The sequence below is a fragment of the Xenia sp. Carnegie-2017 genome, unplaced genomic scaffold (genome assembly GCF_021976095.1).
Source record: "Xenia sp. Carnegie-2017 unplaced genomic scaffold, XeniaSp_v1 HiC_scaffold_24, whole genome shotgun sequence".
In the NCBI taxonomy this organism is placed as follows: domain Eukaryota; kingdom Metazoa; phylum Cnidaria; class Anthozoa; order Malacalcyonacea; family Xeniidae; genus Xenia; species Xenia sp. Carnegie-2017.
Window position 1 is genome coordinate 15478134 of NW_025813487.1, and position 16133 is coordinate 15494266.

General features: G+C 34.1%; 2 protein-coding genes across 2 annotated transcripts; one reads left to right on the forward strand and one right to left on the reverse strand.

Moving 5' to 3' along the window:
- Positions 1–1205: 1205 nt before the first annotated feature.
- On the reverse strand, positions 1206–3445 carry LOC124451435. The gene has a single exon (XM_047002051.1). It carries the CDS (start codon positions 3022–3024, stop codon positions 1549–1551), a length of 1476 nt encoding a protein of 491 aa, XP_046858007.1. The 5' UTR covers positions 3025–3445; the 3' UTR covers positions 1206–1548.
- Positions 3446–8285: 4840 nt separating this feature from the next.
- On the forward strand, positions 8286–9871 carry LOC124452237. Its single transcript, XM_047002820.1, has 2 exons — positions 8286–8642; positions 8912–9871. Exons 1-2 carry the CDS (start codon positions 8286–8288, stop codon positions 9869–9871), a joined length of 1317 nt encoding a protein of 438 aa, XP_046858776.1.
- Positions 9872–16133: the final 6262 nt, after the last annotated feature.

Sequence of the window (16133 nt, forward strand, 5' to 3'; positions counted from 1 at the left end):
CCAACTATGTGCAAATATATTATTATAACATTCCCATTGGCCGCGTGTGGAACAAATACTGGAAACGACATTTGTTTGCCAATACATTTGTCGTGTTGATGATTATTGCTAATTTTAACCGAAGTTTCGAATCCGTGTTTCGATCGCATTTTGAAGAGTCTGGAGCGAGCTCTGCAAACTATTCAATAAGAAATTGTTCGTTGTTTTAGTAAAGGATTATATTGATCTTTTGTTGTATCGATTGGCAAATGTTATTCTAATAATATTTGTACGTACAATGAATAGAAATATCTAAATGATCAGTCTCACTACCAATACTATTTTTCAACCATAGATTACTATGTAGAGAAAGAGCAACGTGTTACGTAATTATAGTAATGTGGCCTTTTTAACATAATGTTTAATCCTTCAATGTATAACCATGCGCATTAAAAGGTTGCTTGAATCCAAATTATTTAGATCGTTTTTCACCATTTTAAATTTGCAAAGACAATCTTTTTTTATAGTCCATTTTCTATTTTGTTGCTAGAACTGTTAAACTCTTCTACTATTGTAGCTGATGGTTCATTACTTTGCATACTATTGTTTATTCAGCGAAAAAATAGTAAAATTTGCTTTAATTAGGCAATAGCTATTTCAGTAATCAGTTTAATTAAATTCAAAGACGATCTGGCAATGCAGTCAATAAACAAATTTTTAAGGACAAAATTTTATGTTCGACGCTTTCTTGTTTTTGAATTATAGCAAGGCCAAACATATTTCTACATTTTCCCGATAAAACGTTTTGTTACTATACTATCTTAAATTTGTGAAAGCTTTAACGCCATTTCATTCATGTTATGTAATAGAATTGGTTGTTGAATGATGTTCAGTTGCGTTTATTCGTTTAATGTTTGATCAACAAAGCTTGTTTAAACTACTTTGTTCATTATTCAAATGAGATTTTTTTCAAATTCATAGGTTCTCTATTGACAAAAGTACACGGACCAGGTGTTGATTGGAGGTGGTAAGTCTGTTTATTACCTGTGTTTCATTTCAGAAATAAAAGATGCTTACTCTGTTTATTGAGAAGAATACAAATTGAGGAGACCTTCGGGACAACTTCATTATCAAATGAGTTTTTTTTAAATTCACAGGCTCTCTTTTGCCAAAAGCACATACACCAGGTGTTGCTGATCGAAGTTAGTAAGTCTGACTACTTCCTGTTATTTCATTTGAGTTGACTATTATTTCACAATAAATTTTAGAGGGTTCTGGTCTTACAATTTGATATCAAAAATAGTTGGATGCATGACCCGGGCTACAGACATTTTGTAGCCAATTATAAAATTTACTTCTCAAATGTACTTCGTTGTTGAAAGTTGTTTTGATTTGATGAGGGAGTAAGCAAATCTTCATTTACAATTTTAGATAAAGTAAACTGAGTAAAATATTCGTTGATATTAGTCAAAAACACTCATTGCTGCAGAGATTAAACGTATAGCACTACACTAAATACTATGTAAACATCATTTTCGTTTGATAATTTAACAGCTCACCAATGTTTACTCAAAATAATGTTGTACAGTTCCTGATATTATTTCGTCTCTCCTGATAACGTGATTGAAATAGCGACGTGAAATCTTGGCTAAAATATGCAATAATGGTAAGCACAAAAATTAAATTAGCCAACAAATGTCGTTTCCAGTATCTTCTCCACACACGGCCAATGGGAATGTTGTAGTGATACATCTGAACATGATTTGATAAACAGTTAAAAATAAATTCAATGGCGAGACCAATTGCAATTCTTTCAAGCAACTCTAAAATCAGCGGCCATGTTTGTATTTCAAAACTTTGAAGGTGGTAAAAAGTAAAGTAAGCTTGACTCAAAACGATAGTGCTGTATTCAAAAAGCATATCTTGTATTTCCAAGTCAGCTTGCAACCGTCTTGCATGTGCTGTGTTCCACGTTGATGCTCGAAATCGTAGGAAATAGCCCAGGGAGTGTAATTTTGAGATTGTGCGTTTCCAAAAATTGAAACGAATTTGTCGAGTGGTCTTCATGAAAAAACCTGAAATTGCTGACGATAATGAAAGAGCAACGAATAACCAAATTCTTTGGAAATCAGATTGCATAGTTCGAAACAAAAATATAGCTCCACCTCGGATAACATAGACGAGGACAAAACAACGATCAGGGTGAACAAGCTTGGAACTTTTTCTCAGCGCCATTTGCATGCACAATACGGTAGGAAGAATGGTCATCGCTGGAGAGGATGCGGCGATGAAGAATTTGAATCGTGGCTCTTGTACTTTGTTGATAGCAACAAAAATTCCGTACTTGTAGATGTATGAAATGAAAGCACATAAAATGAATTCGATTAGAATAAGTGTCATAATGTGAACATTCGAATATGAAACCACGATGTCGCTGGAACGGATGTTGTAAACTATTACGGAAGCTGAACACACTAACATAACGCAAAAACAAACGTTTTTCGGATATCCATAGTACAATTTGGAATTCTGAACTTGAAACTCTAGCAAAATCTGATGATATATCACTGCTAACAAGCCAAACATTACGGCAATATAAGCGACTGATAAATACTTTGTTTTGAATTCTTTCCAACCGAATAGTAAGATCATAGTTAGTGGGAACCATGTATATATTACTAATGTTTCAACATTATCACCGTAGACGTGCGTACGTCTCACAGACAAAGGTAGACTGGCGTTGTACATATTCTTCCATTGCTGACATCTATATGTGGTGTTGATGTCCAAGAATATTAGTGCCATGGCCACAGCAGTTAATGGAATGAGAGATAAAAGAAGACTGATCGTCATCCTCGTACTTTTCCAAAGAGATTTGCAAGCGTTTCTACCATTTTGCAAGTTCGTTGTGTTCTGAAGTCCTTCATTCGTGATCTCCGAAGTTAAAATTTGACCATTGTTGTCATTTATATCCATGTCATCGTATTCTTTGTTAACGTACGATATAAACGGTTCATTTTCCAGTTCTTTGAATTCAAAACCCATCTCGTCACGTCTTAAACTTTCTGCAAACAACAAAGCCAATGATCATTTATGAAATTTATTCACACAACAACACGCGAATACTGAACATAAGGAAAGTGGCTTTACGTGTTGACGTGTTTGAAAATATTGTTCCGTTTTCTTTATTGCTGGTCATTAATAACTGTTGATCCGTGACGTTTTTGAAAGATTTTTATATTGACCCAATAATATGCATGTATTTTTATGCAAATTAATTTGTCATTTTATATTTAATGCTTTTGAACTTTTTCTAGGCTCATATATATTGGACTGTTTGAAAACTATTTGTATTTATTGTAAGGATAGATGTAGAATCATGACGTTTTTTGACTGGATTATAACTTTATTTTCTCTTTGTGTATTTAAAGATTATAAACGTGGCACTCGCTCGGGTGTGGCGTTTGGCATCAAGAGATTTATTGAACATAAAAGCCACCGAAAGCGAGACAGTTTAATTAAGTGGGAAAATTGTGAATAATTTCATAAACTTTCCTTTGCCTCGTCTGTTAAAGATAAGCAGAATGATAGAAGAGATAATCGGGCTTGCTTTGTCAATTTGTTCACTATTTGCTTCAGATACACCGAGAGTTCGTTCTAACGAAGAATCTTTACCCGAAAATACCAATTTCGAATTTAGAGAAATCGAGAATGATGCGCCGAGAACTTTTATCAACAAAGAATACATTGTCGTTAATAATGGCGAAATGTCATTCGAACATTCTCTCCACAGGGACACAAGCCTGTGCGGAACAGGTTGGTATGATTGTCAAAATGGTGGTACATGTTGGAAATCATTTTGGAAATGTTTGTGGACAAATTTAAACATTGTTATGGCCTCCATCATTCCAATTACATTTGCTTTGGCAATTGTTTACGTGGAAATGAATACCACCTACAGTTGTCTGGAATGGCAGAATCACAACAACAACACATTACCTTTATTTGTGAAACGTGCTCAAGTATTTGGCGATTGCGTGGAGTCGTTTGTGTTATATTTATGGTTTCCATTGACAATGATAGTATTATTTGGATGGAAAGAGTTCAAAGCAAAGTTTTTATCAACGGTTTATGTTGGTGTCATATTCGGAGAGTTGATCGTAATTTATCACTTGATTTCATTTCAATTCAATGTTTATGATACATATAGCTACTACAGATGTCTTCCAAATTTTTTGTTTTGTTTGTCTTTATTTTGCTCGACCTTCGTGATTCTTTGCAACATTCGAACTAACGAATCTTTCATTTCTTATTCCAACTATCACATTACAGCGCTTCTTCTTATGGAATTTATCTTTAGTGCTTTACTTTCTTATCAATACACCTATACAATTATTCCCGTGTTCCTAAAAGTTCATGAAAATTATATAAATTCTTGATGGCTACATCTTCACCTCTGTTAGCGCTTATTCCTACAATATTTTGTGGGCATATGGCGTTGAGAAAAAGCTCCGAGGTCGTTCATCCAGGTCGTAGTTTTGTTCTGGTGTGTATGATCCGAGGTGGTGTTATATTTGTTTATAGAATGATGCAGACAAACTTTAAAAGTATTTGGCTTTTCATTGGTCTCTCATTGTTCTCAGCTGTTTTTAACTTTTTGAAAAAGGCAACCCAACAAATTCGCTTCAACCTGTGGAAACGTACAATTTCAGCTTTAAACAATTTACAGTGTTTTCAAAGATTACGAGTTTTACCGTGGAACACTGCTCATGCAAGACGGTTAAGAGCAGACTTAGAAATTCAAGATACACTTTTTGAATATAACATCCTTGTTTTGAGCCAAGCGTACTTCATTTCATATCAGCTTCAAAGTTTTAACATCGCCATTAAACCATTGTTCTTAGAGTTCCTCAAAAGAATTGCGATTGGTGTTTCAATAGATTTCATCTTTAACTGTCTGTCGAACTTTGTGCAAATGCATTATTACAACATTCCCATTGGCCGCGTGTGGAACAAGTACTGGAAACGACATTTGTGTGCCAACATAGTTATAATTTTTGTATTAATTGCTTATTTTAGCGGAACTTAGAATCTGTGTTCCAATCGCATTTTAAAGATTCTGGAGGGAATTCTGCAAAATACATTTATAAGAACTGTTCATTTTTTTAGCTGTAAATTATAATTTACTTTTATTATTTGATCAATGGATAAAACATTTGACCCCGCGTATAATAATTGTAATACCGACAAACTGCATCATTAGAGAATTTATCAAGATTGAAGTCTTTAAGCCAACTTTTTTGCTGACAAAATTTAACGGCGATATGATAGTTATCGACGAACAAACAAGCTATTTACAGGCGGACACAAAAAAAGTTTGAGTCTCAACATCCTCTCTCGTTTCATCATCGTTTGTCAGATCGACCATATCCTCAAACTCCGTTGCTATTCCTTGACTATACTGTGTGAATTTGTTTCGAATGATTAAAACTTTACGATTGGTGAAGTACTCATATTCATTCAATATATTCCATCGTAAAGTGCTCACACAAATTAAAATCAATATTGCATCTCAAAAGACGGCATATCTACAAAGCAAATATTTCTAAAAAGATTATTTCGAAAGATTTATTTGTGTTCCATGGTTTCCTCGTTATGACAGGAACACGAATGCTCATTTTGTATTAATCGCGAGTATCATTTCCAAAGTAGATAATCGACAAAAGAATTAACTTATTGTTATTGAATAAATGCAGCAACATAAGCTATAGTCTAATGCTTTTGTTTTGAATTTTAATTATCCTGGAATGGAGTTATCTTAGAAAGATTATTATTAGTTTGTTTACGAAGATACTTTTGTTAATAACTCTTCCATTGAATGAGCGTAAATAATATTTGTATAGTTGAAGTAAGAAGTATATGTAAATCAGACTGGTTTCAATGTACATATTGTCATATTGTGAAAACTCGTACGATGTCGGTGTGTGAGCTGTTAGAAAACTCCTTTTTATTACAATCTGACAACATTCTGTGGGATTATAAATATATTTTGAATTTAAAATAAAGGCCATAATTTTGCCCAACCCTAAATCGGCTATTTTTCATTGGCGTAGCCAGAATTTTCTGTCAAGGGGAGGGGCTTTAATTATCATTTGTACAAAATAATATATGTAAAACATAACATTTTAGGGGGTGGGCGGAAAACCGTAGGTAAAATTATATTCTTTCGAAATTCAAAACCTATAATGTTTTTCTGAAAGTACTTAGAATTTAAAATTGAGCAGCTATAATTTATTTTGACGAAAGCTGTATCCGCTACTGTATTGAAACAAGGAAGTATCACGCACTTGTATTTGGTATAATAAAAAGAAAACACGTGGTTACTAAGTGAAGATCAACTTTCCAAACTAGGGAAAATGAAAGCTTATCCGATCGCATATTTTTTATTAATATAGCATGCGAACAAAGACGTAATGATCAATTTGCAGGTGCTGCTGTTGAGTAGTTGCATCGTTTAGTTTAACTAAATGTACTTCTTCAAGATAGTTCATACTCATAGCATCATATGGTAGTACACCAAAGTTTCCCATAAAATAGTACTGTTATATCGAAAAGTATATATTTGAACTAATATACATTCCCATATTGTGTCTTGAGTTGAGGTCCAGGTTCTCGAACAAAAATATGATAATTTAAAACATCAAATTCCGTTGTCTCAATCAACATGTCATTCGAACATGAAACCATAAAGTTACTGGCACTCATGTTTTAAGACATTACGGATGCTGCAAACACACTCATATAACTCAAGCGCAAAAGTTTGTTGCATATCTAAAAGAAAATTTTGAGTTCTGAAGTTTAAACTCCAGCAATCTTTTTTGCCAACGACAAAGCCAGTGATTTGCCTTGAAACTATGTACAAAACAAGTTACGACAACGACTGATCACAAAAGAAGTTGGTTCACATGGTGATATGTGGAAAAATACATATTTCTTGTTATATATTTCTTGCTATTAACAACGGTTGATCCACGAGAAAATGAAATATCGTTATGTTGAAGGGAGTTGAAACTTATTGGTGTGTTGTCAGGGACAAATTTGGCAATTGGCAAAGTATTTAATACAGCTCATTATTAACCTGCTCATGTGAGGCAAAACCTGTTGTATTTATAATACAGAACGATGTATTTGGATATACAAAATGACTAATAGAAGTGATGAAGATTCAAACGTGACACTCATTTGGAAGTTGCGCTTCATAAAATAATAACAGTGAACAAAAACTAAACACTGGAACAAGACAGTTTTGGTTCATTCATCTGCTCTAACTTCCTTTGAGTCGTCAGTGGAACAAAATTAAGATGTTGGAGGCGCTTCATAGAATAATAACAGTGAACAAAAACGAAACACTGGAGCGAGATAGTTTTGGTTCATTCATCTGCTCTAACTTCCTTTGAGTCGTCAGTGGAACAAAATTAAAATGTTGGAGGCGCTTCATAGGATAATAACAGTGAACAAAAACTAAACACTGGAGCGAGACAGTTTTGGTTCATTCGTCAGCTCTAACTTCCTTTGATTCATCAGTGGAACGAAATTAAAATGTTGGAGGCGCTTCATAGAATAATAACAAATAGTACTTTCAATTTACTAACGGGAACACGAATTCACGAATGACTTAAAATGAGAGAAATATCAATGCTTCTAATTTGCCCAAATAGAGACTTACTTTTTTATCTTTGTTTTCTTAAACAACACCGTTCAGAGTTCTGATTGCTTTGGTGCCGTGGCTCTGCCCATTCAGAGCTCATAGCAGTTACGCCACTGCGAAGAACACAATGACGTTAATTCGAGTGAAACAACAAACAAGGTGTGCATTGCTCGAAGTAACTCAGTTTGGTATATGGAGCAAGCTTTGACAATATTTCACCTGGATTATCAGCATCTGCAATTGTTTAAAGACTGAAATTGTTAAGCAACTACTACTTATTACGGCGAGGAGCTTCAGAAATTCCAGTTTTAGTCATTATATTTCTCATTAAGTTGTCAGTTTGTTTAATCTGCACTTCGTCACATGCTCTTCACTGTCACTCATACTTTAATTGCACTTTCTTTATGTTTTTTGATTTTAGCTTTACATGTAGACGTAACAATATATTGGATATTGGAAAAACCATGTGCGAAATGATGAGTCGTTCATTATTTTTCATATATCTGCAAGGAGCACGCCATTTCTTGCTCATGATCATTGTCATACAACGCTGTGGAAAACTAAATGTGTGGAGAATCATCCATTGACCTTATTTAAAATGCTGGTGGAGATAATCGAGTGTGCGTTATGGCTTTGTTCACTTTTTGCTCCAGATACATCAAGAATGAGGTCTAACTCGGAATCTTTAGCTGAAAATACAAATGTTGAGTTCAGAGAAATCGAGAATGCTGATAAAGACAATTACATCAACAAAGAATACGATGACGATAATTATGCTCAATTATCAAGCGATCATTTTGTCCCTAGTGATTCCAGCCAGTATGGAAGTAATTACAATGCTTGTCAAAACTGTGAAAAAGTTTGGAGGACATTTTGCAAATGTTTTTGGATGAATTTAAACATCATTGTGGCGTCCATCATTCCTATTGCATTTTTTATAACGCTTGTTTATGTGGTAATGAATATCACCTACAGCTGCCTAGAATGGCAGAATCACAACAACAATACATTACCCTTATCTGTAAAACGTGCTCATGTTTTTGGTGATTCCATGCAGGCGATAGTGACATATTTATGGTTTCCATTGACGATGATGATATTATTTGGATGGAAAGAATTTAAATCAAAGTTCTCGTCAACGGTTTATGTTGGTGTCATATTCAGCGAGTTGGTGGTCATTTACGAAATGATTTTGATTCAGTTTAATGCTTACGCTACAAATAGCTACTACAGATACCCTCCACATCTCTTATTTTGTATATCGCTGTTTTGCTTTACATTTTTGATAGTGTACAATCTTCGAACCAACCAACCTTTCATTCCTTATTCAAATTTTCACATCACAGTTCTCGTTTCTATAGAATTTGTCTTTTGTATTTTACTTTCATATTTTACAAGTTTACAATAATTCCTGTGTTCAATAAAGCTCGTCAAAGCTTATATAAATTCTTGATTGCTACTTCCTCACCACTGGCGTCACTTATTCCTACAGTATTGTGTGGGCATATAGCGTTGAAAAGAAGTTCCGAGCTTGTTCATCCCGGTCGTAGTTTTGTCCTGGTGTTCATGATCCGAGGTGGTACTATATTCCTTTATAGAACGATGCAGACAAACTTTAAAAGTATTTGGCTTTTTACTGGCCTTTCATTATTATCAGCAGTTTTAAACTTTCTGAAAAGAGCCACCGAAGAACTTCGACTCAAATTGTGGAAACGAATAGTTTCAGCTTTAAAGAAATTGCGTTGTTTTCAAAGACTACAAGTTTTACCATGGAGCACTGCTCATGCAAGACGGTTGAAAGCTGACTTAGAAATTCAAGATATACTTTTTGAATACAACACTCTTGTTTTGAGTCAAGCTTACTTCATTTCATATCAGCTTCAAAGTTTTAACATCGCCACAGAACCATTGTTACTTGAGTTCCTGAAAAGAATTGCGATTGGTGTTTTAATAGATTTCATCTTTAACTGGCTGTCTAATTTTGTGCAAATGTATTATCACAACATTCCCATTGGCCGCGTGTGGAAAAAATACTGGAAACGACATTTGTTCGCTAATGTAGTCGTCGTGTTGGTAATTATTGCTTATTTTAGCCGAAGTTTGGAATCCGTATTTCGATTGCATTTCAAAGAGACTGGAGAGAGCTCTGTAAAGTATGCTGTCAGGAACTGTTCGTTGTTCTAGTTGAAAAATGTACGATGCCTATCATTAGAAGATTTGCCAAAATTAAAACCATTTATGTTTTTTCACAAAGTTGATGGTGGCAAAACTACCCTATTTAGTGATTGATGCAGATGAAAATGGGTTTGTGTGTGATGTGGGGGGGAAGAGTGTTGACCAGTTGTTTTTTTTTTATAAACAATACATATTTCATGTATATTTCTTTGTTTATATGTATTTTTAATTTTAAATTTCCCATTCTTAAATTTAGTATCTCCAACTGGTCATGTACTAGTGAATTATCAAAGGAAGTGCAAACATTTTTCACGATCGATACTTGACCATTAAATGTAACCTTGAACCAACAATATCCCTATGAACGTTTTCATCAAAGTTTCTCTTTGTTTTAAAGATACGTTTACTGCCAGTCACATTCTTTTTTCGGGTTGTATGATTAGCTGATTCCAAGTATCATTCTTAATCTATGATCCGTATTCTAACTTGGCTGCTTTCTTTCATTCATTAATGTTACTTCTACTTTATGCTTCAACTAAAGTGCTTTGTTCATATAAATATGTTGTTGGCAGTTATATCTTCATCATTAAATCTTTGAGGTTGTCGCCTATCTCAATGTGATTTAATGAGACTAGTATCTGTACAATATACCTCCAAACAAATACTCTGACAATGGATACGTATATGGCATTTTACCATAAACTTTTTCAGATGGCGTATTTTTATTTCAAAACATTTTAGTACCATTACCAATTGAAACAGCGCTTTACTTACTGTCTCCACAATATTCTTTAGGTTTTATAATAAAGATAAAGCGAGTACATTTAATCAAAATTCGGTTTATTTTACTGTTATGTTATTTGGTCCAAACCATATTATTGTTTGATGTGTTTTTCTAATCCCGGAACATTTTTTGAGCAATTGTACTTCTTTTATTCTAAACCTTTCTGCTTTATTGACTAATTCTTGTAAATCGCGCTCGTAAGATTTATTTTCTTTGGGGGAGGGGAGATTGGAGGACCAAAACCTCCCCAAAAGAAAAATCGCATACAACTCTTAATTTTTAATAGCAGTAAAATTTTTCCTTCCGCACCTTTTCCTCCGCATTAATCTAAAGTAAATCTTCAATAACATGATGTTCTACAACAAAAGACTTTGGTATGCTCATTTAAACGAACGGAAGATCATTAACATTTATGTATGTTCATATAGATTAAGTAATGACTTGAGATGAATTGTGAAATTCATTAACATTTTTGAAGAAATTCAATAAACACCGCTAAACATTCAATTCGAGCAAGCAATTGTTTATTTCACGTCCAGTTTCTCTATATTTCTGTGACGACATAGTACGTATGTTCGCCTTTGCCTGTTATTAAAACATAGAATAGGAACATTAACCACACACTCCCACCCAACTCCCAATCCCTCAATGTCGCTGAAAGTGCCATTTTTCGTCTTATGAATGCAGCGAAACTGGTTATTTTGCAAATTCTTTTTAGTTAAATTAGTGAACGTGATGCTCATTGAATTGCTTTAAACAATTATTGAATTTTACCTTTTATCATTCATCATTTTATCTTAAGCAACCACTTAATCTAATTGAGCTTTCACAAATGTCAATCATTTTTCGTACAATCAAACGAATATTCCACAATTTTATGTTTCATCACATTCACATCGTGTTATTGAATGTTTACTTTAGTTTAATGCAGTGTAAAACGTGTAATTATCGCTACTTGTAATCGTACTAATAAGAGCTAAAGTCTGTAAATATTGAAGGGGTTGGACGCCCTCTGCTCTCCTCACTCACATCATCCACCGCTATAACAAAAGAAGAAAACGAAACAATGTAATTTATTTTTAAATTGTTTTAAACTTATTTTAGGTTCTGTGTAATCAAAATGTATTCACCAGATGTTAACAAAGTCGGGTAAATCAGTTACTTATGCGTTTCACTTGAATTGATCATTGTTTTGTAGCAGCAAGTCTAGCGTTTTGATTATAAACATAGTCAACTGCACAACACGAGGTACAATAATTTTAAAGTCAATCTTTGCCGTTTGAAGTTTCTTCAATGGATAAAGAAATAAACAAATTTACTTTTGCAAACTTAGATGAAATAAACTTGGGTAAGTGTTCGTTGATATATTTTGTCAAATTATTGCATAAATCAATGCAAAGAAGCTTATTTATGTATTAAATGACCTAATGATAACAGTATCACAAAATAGATTACAAAAATGTAGTTTTTGTTCTATCTTTAAAGACTTCATCAACGTTCACTTAAAATAATGTTGTACAGTTCCTGATATCATTTCGTCTCTCCTGATAACGTGATTGAAATACCGACGTGAAATCTATGCTAAAATATGCAATAAGGGTAAACACAAAAATTAAATTAGCGAACAAATGTCGTTTCCAGTATCTTCTCCACACACGGCCAATGGGAATGTTGTAGTGATACATTTGAACATGATTTGATAAACAGTTAAAAATAAATTCAATAGAAACACCAATCGCAATCCTTTTAAGGAACTCTAAAATCAGTGGCCCCTTGTATTTCAAAACTTTGTAGCTGGTAAAAAGTTAAGTAAGCTTGACTCAAAACGATAGTGCTGTATTCAAAAAGCACATCTTGTATTTCCAAGTCAGCTTGCAACCGTCTTGCATGTGCTGTGTTCCACGTTGATGCTCGAAATCGTAGAAAATAGCCCAGGGAGTGTAATTTTGAGATTGTACGCTTCCAAAAATTGAAACGAACTTGTCGAGTTGCCTTCATGAAAAAGCCTGAAATCGATGACGATAATGAAAGACCAACAAATAGCCAAATACTTTGGAAATCAGATTGCATTGTTCGAAACAAAAATATAGCTCCACCTCGGATAAAGTAGACAAGGAGAAAACAACGGCCAGGGTGAACAAGCTCTGAACTTTTTCTCAGCGCAATTTGCATACATATCAGAGCAGGAATGAGAGTCATCACTGCAGGCGAGGCAGCGATGAAGAATTTGACCCTCGGCTCTTGTACTTTGTTGAAAATAACAGTGACTCCGTAGTTGTAGATATATGAAATTATAACACACAAAATGAATTCAATAAGAATAACAGCCATTATGTGAACATTCGAATATGAAACCACGATGTCGCTGGAACGGATGTTGTAAACTATTACGGAAGCTGAACACACTAACATAACGCAAAAACAAACGTTTTTCGGATATCCATAGTACAATTTGGAATTGTGAAGTTGAAACTCTAGCAAAATCTGGTCATATATCACTGTGAACAAGCCAAAAATTACAGCAATATAAGCAACAGATAAATACTTTGCTTTGAATTCTCTCCAACCGAACAATAAGATCATAGTAAGTGGGTACCATGAAAATATCACTAAATTTTCAACATTATAGCCGTAGACTTGAGCACGTTGCACAGACAACGGTAGACTAGTGTTGTATTGATTTTTCCATTGCAAACATCCGTACGTGATGTTGATATCCAGGAATATTACTGCCATGGCCAGTACAGTTGATGGAATGATCGCTAAGAGGAGATGGATTGTCATCCACGTACTCTTCAAAAGAGATTTGCAAATGTTTCTACCATTTTGCAAGTTTGTTGTGTTCTGAAGTCCTTCATTCGTGATCTCCGAAGTTAAAATTTGACCATTGTTGTCATTTATATCCATGTCATCGTATTCTTTGTTAATATACGATATAAACCGTTCATTTTCCAATTCTTTGAATTCAAAACCCATCTCGTCACGTCTTAAACTTTCTGCAAACAACAAAGCCAATGATCTACCTTGAAAAAATTGTTAATATTGATCGCAAGCAAAATTGCTTCAATGTAAAATCCGTATTCATATTACTTGCCATATATAACTGTTGATCCATGACGAAGTGAAATATTTTGCTCTATTCATGCAAATTTGAGTCATTCATTGATGTATTACAAGATTACAAGTGGTAGCATTAGTCGGACTCTTTATATATCATTGTTAACCTTTTCTCAGTTCATGGAGAGCTTAATAAAAACCGTAGTAGTCATTATAAAAGTAGATGTCGAAATTCTAAACATGGATTGTGCATTTTGTACTCTTCAAAATTTTATATTAACTAGTTGTTTACATATTTTAATCCCCATTGGCTTGACATGTGCAAATGAATTTTTGGCTTATTGATCAAGGAAAAATAAATGATCAGTATCACCATATGTCATATTAGCAAAATTTAGCAAACACGAGGTATCGACGAAGACATCGTAAAAATAGCGTGATATGCCCATATATGGTTGAGTCCACGCCATATTTACGCCCTTCGTACGGCGTCCTAGACGATACGTCTTGTTTGCTAACTTTCTCTATTATTTGTGTAGTTCGTTGTTTGCTTTTTGCTTAGCTTATCTAATCTGCCCATAATCTTTTTTGTATTCGTAATAAAGATACTCAGAAAAATATCTGATACAGGATATTTAATAAAAACACATTGATTGTCCAATTCTAGTTTCTCCTTAACCCCTAACAACAACCCTTTCTCCTGCTCCCTATGATAATCGCATCGTTATTGAAAGTACTTCAAAAAACAACGATAATCTTATACATCTATGAGCAAAAAAAGAGTTGAAAAAGAAATCTACTCCACGCCGACCACCTTGTCCATTTGTATTAATACGATTGAAATTATTGAAGCTGTCAACAATGTTCAACTAAAGGCAGCAGAGGTAAATGACGTTGTGTGTGAAATTATTGAAGCTGTCAACAATGAGCAACTAAAGGCAGCAGAGGTAAATGACGTTGTGTGTGAAACAATTTGTCTGTTAGATGATTTATTTTTTTAACTTCCTACATTCATGCACCTGCACTTTGATTCTCACATTTTTCTTGTCTGTCGCTAATCACTTCATTTAAACTTCATTATGCTCCTGTATGATTGTGATGTGCGTGTTGGATTCTTCATCGTTTTTATATCCGCAAAGAAACTGTACGCTATGTTATTGCTGATTATAGCAATTTTCTCCTTTCTCACAAAGCAGTTTTATCGTCTGCGGATTCGTTTTTGGGACTGTATACTATCCTACTGTACGCGCAGTCGACACACAATTCTCAATTTTACTCAATATAACTATTCCGCATCACAAATAATCTTAAACATTTCAAGCTTTTACATTCACAGCCAGCGACAGAAGAACATTGACTTTCAACTTGTCACAACTAATAAAGTATTGAAATAAGTTCGTATTTCCGTTCTTCCATAAGTTCCTAGTATCAAATAACAATTATCTATTACTTATTTACATAAGTTCCGACACTAATCTACAGACAATCGATTAGATTCCTAATAGTTTCCATAGACGGTAAAATGCTCGAGGAGATAATCGGTTTTGTCTTGTCCATTTGCTCACTTTTTGCTTCAAATGTACCGAATGTGAGCTCTAGCACAGAAACGTCACACAAAAACAGAAGTTTTGATTTTAGACAAGTTGAGTATGACGCACAAAACGATTTTATCAACAAAGAATACGACGATGTTAATCATGAAGAAATATCAAGCATTGTCGCAAGTGTCGTAAGCAATCATGAAAAAAGTCTTGAATGCGTTCAAACTTATGGAAAAGCTTGGAAGACATTATGGAAATGTTTTTGGACAAATTTAAACATCATTTTGGCCTCCATCATTCCTATTGCATTTTGTATGACGCTTCTTTACGTTTCAATGAACATCGCCTATAGTTGTCTGGAATGGCAAAGTCACAACAACAACACATTACCGTTATCTGTAAAACGTGCTAACGTTTTTGGTCGTTGCGTGGAGTCGTTTGTATTATATTTATGGTTTCCATTGACAATGATTATATTATTTGAATGGAAAGAATTCAAAGCAAAGTTTTTATCAACGGTTTATGTTGGTGTCATATTCAGCGAGTTGGTCGTGATTTATCACTTGATTTCATTGCAGTTCAATGTTTATGATGCACATAGCTACTACCGAATACCTCCAAGTGCAATGTTCTGTGTCTCGTTATTTTGCTCGACCTTTGTAATTCTTTACAATATCCGTATTGGCAAACCTTCCATTCCTTATTCCAATTGTCACGTTGCGGCGCTCGTTCTTGTGGAATTTATCTTTAGTGCTTTTTTGGGATATCTCAGCACGTATTTAATTATCCCTTGGTTTAATGAAGTTCGTCAAAACTTATATAAATTTTTGATAGCAACCTCTTCACCACTAATAGCGCTCATTCCTACTGTTTTGTGCGAGCATATGGC

Excerpts from the sequence above, each read along its gene's own strand:
- LOC124451435 (XM_047002051.1), bottom strand. The coding sequence starts at position 3,024 with ATGGGTTTTGAATTCAAAGAACTGGAAAATGAACCGTTTATATCGTAC.
- LOC124452237 (XM_047002820.1), top strand. The coding sequence starts at position 8,286 with ATGCTGGTGGAGATAATCGAGTGTGCGTTATGGCTTTGTTCACTTTTT. Across the intron at positions 8,643-8,911 it reads TTATAACGCTTGTTTATGTG|CTACTACAGATACCCTCCAC; the intron begins GTAATGAATATC and ends CGCTACAAATAG.